Raw genomic sequence first — 6000 nt, forward strand, 5'->3', positions numbered from 1 at the left:
TAGTATTTATAAAATCAGTTGGACAGTTTTGCCCAGAGATGTGGTTTTTTTTTTTTTTTTTTTTTCAGTCAGCAGATTTTAAATTGTAGTGGCCTTAGTAATCACAGTAGAACAAACTCTTATGGGAAAAATGATACGTAGGTACCATAAGATTTTTTATATTAGAAATAATTATACATGATTAGTTAGAAAAATAACAAATACAAATAGTAATGAGGTGAACTAAGAACAAAATTAATTGATAATCAATGGCAGCTTCACTGTGCAAGGTATTGCTGTACCATGAGTTGTGTAGGTATTGCACTGCTTTCAGACAGATTATCTCCTACAAAGTTATTTTATGTGGTGTAAGTGAAGTACATTTCATGATACAGTGGATTCCGGTTATTTGGGCCACCGGTTAATCGAGGCAGCTGTTTACTAGAGGCAAATCTTGAAAAACAGAACCCAATCGAGAAAAATAGCCAAGGTTTACTTCGCTTAATTGGGATAACATGCCATCTAATCGGGGCAGGAGACCGCAGCACTGGGGATTACCCTATGATTGTCTCTGACAGTGTCACGTGGTTCGGTCGAATTTCTGGAGGTCACAACCATAAAACAATAAAAACAATTAGCAGCCACCTGTATATTAGGCTTTTCTGTTAGTGCAATCTATCATAAATGGATAGTAAAGTCAATCTTATTGAACTTGCGATAAGACTGACAGCTGGAATTCTGTGTTATTATGGTGAAATATGTTTACGCTTCCACGAAATATTCAATCATATAAAAAAATTAATTTTCTGAATCTTCTCTTCATTCCTCTTTTTAAAGCTTCGTAACTTGTTACGCCATTCTCACTTGTGCATATCGTGTTACTTGCAATTTGTGTGTGCTGTGTTCTTTGTTATTTATCTTTTTACTGTTTTAAATTTTAACCCCCACCCACAAATGTCAGTGAACAGAAATGTCAACTAGTTAGTATGTACATATTACAGTACATATTAATTATTCTGATTATCACGTATATTCTTCTGATTTTCACGTATCATTTAATTTGTTAATTGGAGATAATAAAGGGTAAATTTGTGCTTAATATACTTTACTTTTATAGCCTGTGGATAATATTCCTCCTATTTTTGCTAATCAGAATCACTGTTTAATAGAATTAAAATTCAGATCACAATGACCGGCGCTTACTACACATCGTATAGTGAAACGGTGCTTTACTATTGGTTCACTGTACAATGAAATCACATTACGATGGACTCACAATAGTAAAGTACCGTTTCACTATACGATGTGTAGTAAGTGCCGGTGTTTGCTTATATCCGTGGTTTCAGCCATCCACGGATATGGGGGTCTTGCTGTATATTGAAAAGTAACATGTTACCAGACTCATAGTATAAATCCTTCATACTCAGGCCACAAAATTTTCAAACATCCCTCATATATGTAAAAGCATTTTTTCTCCACATTTTTCAATCAGCAGATTTTAAACTGCACTTTCAAATCTACTGGACCAAAAAACACACGTGAACAAAACAGTACAAGTGCTCTTACACATATAAAATAACTAGGCCACAGTTTTTGATATATTAAATACAGTCCTGACGTGTCCCAAATAACCGGAATCAACTGTATTTAATATATCAAAAACTGTGGCCTAGTTATTTTATATGTGTAAGAGCACTTGTACTGTTTTGTTCACGTGTGTTTTTTGGTCCAGTAGATTTGAAAGTGCAGTTTAAAATCTGCTGATTGAAAAATGTGGAGAAAAAATGCTTTTACATATATGAGGGATGTTTGAAAATTTTGTGGCCTGAGTATGAAGGATTTATACTATGAGTCTGGTAACATGTTACTTTTCAATATACAGTAAGACCCCCGTATCCGTGGATGGCTGAAACCACGGATATAAGCAAACACCTGCTTACCCCATATATAACATGATTTTCTTGTACATAAATAAGTATAATAAAGTTTAATTGATAAATGAAACACAGTAAGACGTTACCAACATTAAATACAGTAATAATAAAGTACAGCAGACTTGATTTATCGGGATTGGATTAACCGGAACACTTCAAGACTCCAAATTAAAAAAAAAAAACAACCAGAAATCATAAAATTCAAGTAATAACTAGAATAGGTATAAACAGATATTTTGCAAGTCGTAAATAAGTGACAAGAACTGGCGTTATAAGTCATCATTGGGAGATTAGTGTACCTATTATCTTGCCACCCCCTATGCTATTTGGTTTTTAGGAGCATTAGCAGCTAAGGCCATATTGCTCTGGGGATATCCCTGACCTTTCCGCATCCTCCGTATTTGGTGGTCATGGGATTGAACCCCGGTCTAATCAAGAAGCGTGTGCTACGCACTGCTGCTGCTCCTTCCCACCTGGCTACGGAGGCGCCCACCACCTACTGCTCAAAACAAAAAAATAAGAGACCAAATGTTTAGTTTGATTTTGTGTCGCGTCGATTGTTGTGTTCCGTTGCACCGCAAAAGGAAAAATTTTGTTTCGTTATTTATGTCAGGGATGTCAATTTTTTTTTTTTTTATAGTAACTTTTTTTTGTTTGTTTAGGAATCACGAAAATGATAGGCAAACGCAAGAATTGTGCTTTCAAAATGGAGCATCCATTAAATCTTTAAAGAACCATTATAATGTTGGTGACCAAACCACACGCGGCATTGTATTGGACACATGAGTAGTACGTGTTAAGTGTTTTCGTTTTATTCCCCCCCCCACGGTTAACCACGAGTAACTGAATCAGCGGATACGGGGACACAATAGTTCACTTTGGAGTCAATATACTTTTGCCACCAATGCTTCAATGTGTTAATTCCATGAATGAATAAAGTTTTCTCTTGAGCTTCCAGGAATGCATCCACTGCAGCAATGGCGCCTCCGTAGCCAGGTGGGCACGAGCAGCAGTGCGTAGCACACGCTTCTTGATTAGACTGGGGTTCGAGCCCGTGACCACCAAATACGGAGGATGCAGAAAGGTCAGGAAATGACCACCGCATATCCCCGGAGCAGTATGGCCTTAGTTGCTAATGCTCCTAAAAAAAAAACTGCAGCAATAACATCACTGTTAGTGGGAAAATGGATGCCAGCCAAGTAATTTTTTCAAATTAGGAAATAGGTGAAAGTTTGATGGTGCTATATCTGGTGAATATGCAGGATAGTCCAAGATTTCAATGCCGCAGACGTGTGAGCAGGTGCAGTGTCCAGCTGAAATAAGACTCCTTTGCTGATTTCAATACGAACAGTGAGGAAAACTCACTGTTAGTCTTTTTCACACAAACTCTTCACAAGGTTTTCATAATATGCTCCTGTGATTGTCTGGCCTTTCTGAAGGTAACCTACTAGCAACAATCCTTCAGCACCCCAAAAAAGCTGCTGATGCCATAACCTTGCCAGCAGCAGGAATCAACTTGGCTTTTGGGGGGGGGGGGGAGAAGAGCTGCATTTCCATGGTTTGGACTGCTCATTTGTATCTGGCTGAAAGTGAGGACCTGTATCTTATCCACGGTCACAAATCTGAAAGGAAATTTGCTGGATCTGCTTGAAAGTGATGCACTGTTCACTTGACAAGCCTCTTTTGCATTTTTGATTTGCTGTCAACAACTTTGGGACCCATTGTGTCAACACCTTTTTTCATAGTAAGATCCTCTGTTATTATGTGGTACAAATATTTAAACTTTGCTGTTCGCTTCTTAACCATGGAATAGGAAGGGGCACCATCTCCCAGTGGTGTAATAGCATATTCATGAAATATCCCTTTTTCCCCAAACATTGGATGGCTGTATAGTGACTGATTTTTGTAAATCTGTCTTCATTCACATAACTTTATTGACTTTCAGCACCTGTAATTAAAAAGATGTTATTTAAATTGCATGAAACTTGGCAGGTTACTATTTGAAGCATTATACATCAAGTACAGAAATTTTTAACACTGGACCACAAAGTATTCAAATGTTCCTTGTAAAAAGGGTGTTTCAATTAAAACTCATCTGGATCTACTTGCTTATTTTTAGGCTTAGGTTATTTAATCATCTAGACTGTTTTTTTTTTTCCCATATGAGTTAAAATTGGACTAAGTATTACCATTTAGATTTTATCATTTCTGAATTTTTAATCAACTGCATTTTTTGTAAATGGGAAAGTTAAACTCCAACATCTGTGTTCTTTAGAACATAAATCAATTTTATTTGAAGGTGGGGGAAGCAAAACCGGAATGGTTGTGTGAATAGGCAACGAACTTCTCTCATATAGCAGCAGTACTAGACAGTTAAATCTGTACTGAAGTGTGAGAATCATATACCATTGTGTTTATATATATATATATATATATATATATATATATTTGAAAAATCAAATATTAATCGATTTACATTTGTTACAAAAGATGGTGAAGAACACCTTGCCCACTGAGAAAAAAGCAGTTGACTAGGCAAAATTTAAATTTAGAAATTGTAAAATCTACACTTTAATGTGAAATTCAATGGCTCAAATATGATAAAAGCAATCCAAATGATAAATAACCTAAACAAACCCCAGTGGTCCTTTTAATTGAAACAATTAAATTAATATTGTAAATGGTGTGTCTGTCCTAACTGGATTAACTTTCATCAACGGGTGAAATACCACCACTTTGCTTATTGGAGGCTTGAAGTGGTAAAACCCATGTTTAGTCTCTAGAGCAACGTTTCCGGCATCCCCCTCTCCCCATACTTCTCCTTCAACCCATGCATGGTACTAAGTACTATAGGTTTTAATACCTTTCGTGTTTGGGGTTTTCATAAAAAAAAAAAAAAAAACTAGATATTGTATGCTGTATAATACAATAACTCAGTTGTGAAAGTACCACTGAGTTGTGGCGTGGCATTTTTAAGAGATGCATTAACAGCTGGCAAACTGCCTTTTGCTACGGTCAAATTTTTAAGGTAATTTCCTGTATACTTCAAATAGTGTGTCTGTTTATGTATAAACTGGCAGGTGCTGACTATGATTGCATTTGACAGAAAACAAACATCTAGTCATGTTTAAATAATTATGAGATCATAATTTTAAATTTGTTAATTAATAAAAAGAGTAATATTCTTGGTTTTGGATGTTAAGCTAGTGACAAAAATCAATTTTTCTGTCATTTATTACTTTTAAGACATTGTTTATTTTTAATTTTTAAGAAAATCATGTCAGCTCTGCAGCGGGCTTCTAGAGGCAAAACATCTATCTGCATTGCCCATCGTCTTTCCACAGTTATGGATGCTGATGAAATCTTAGTTCTAGCAGGAGGTAATGTGGTAGAGCAAGGAACACATGGAGAACTGTTAAGTCGAAGTGACAGCTTATATGCACATCTGTGGCATACCCAACACAATCCAAAGTATTCTGGTAAACCTTAGCAAAGTTTAAAAAATGTTAATCTATAGAAAATGAGTATTTATTACTGTCCAGCGACTGTTATTTTTATATGAAACACTTCTGGCTTATATGTTGGATGAGTAGCCCTTGTGCATCTTTCAGTTACTGTTGAAGAAAAATAAAACTGCAAAAATTTTAAAATAATACATTGATCATTTTGCTTTATGGGTAATATTTTTAAATAGGATTCAGGAATATGCATACTGATTATCTTTACAATTGGAAAAAAAAAAAAAAAAAAAAAAACTATTCCATTGTTGAAAATCATTTTTATAAATAGATGGGGGCGGTAGAGAAAGTGTGGTCTCTGATTGGAGGGGGGAAAGAATTTTTTTTCTTGACCCATATCAACTGTGTCTATGCATTTTGGAATAAAAAAGTCACATAATTTAAAAAAATTTATTAATAATTTTGCAACTATCCGGATACGAAAACTAGGTGATGCATTTTGTTTGAAATTCTAAAAGGCATATAACTTTACACACAAAACAAATATTGGTCAAAATATTTTTTTGTGCTGCATTTAGATTTATCTCTTCAAACATGCCCCAAGGTGGAGTAGTGGCAAATGAAGCATT

The 6000-nt window shown here is 35.4% G+C and overlaps 1 protein-coding gene across 1 annotated transcript in view; it reads left to right on the forward strand.

Annotated features, from left to right (window-relative positions):
• The window catches only part of ABCB7 (ATP binding cassette subfamily B member 7), a 226022-nt gene extending 220590 nt beyond the window's left edge, over window positions 1–5432 (forward strand). Inside the window, exon 15 of the mRNA XM_090379365.1 lies at window positions 5185–5432. Within this exon, the coding sequence (XP_090235491.1) occupies window positions 5185–5403 (219 nt within the window). The 3' untranslated portion in view covers window positions 5404–5432. The remainder of the gene's footprint in view (window positions 1–5184) is intronic.
• The last annotated feature ends 568 nt before the right edge of the window (window positions 5433–6000 follow it).

This window comes from Mastigoproctus giganteus, chromosome 8 (genome assembly GCF_048544385.1).
Source record: "Mastigoproctus giganteus isolate SK-2022 chromosome 8, ASM4854438v1, whole genome shotgun sequence".
In the NCBI taxonomy this organism is placed as follows: domain Eukaryota; kingdom Metazoa; phylum Arthropoda; class Arachnida; order Uropygi; family Thelyphonidae; genus Mastigoproctus; species Mastigoproctus giganteus.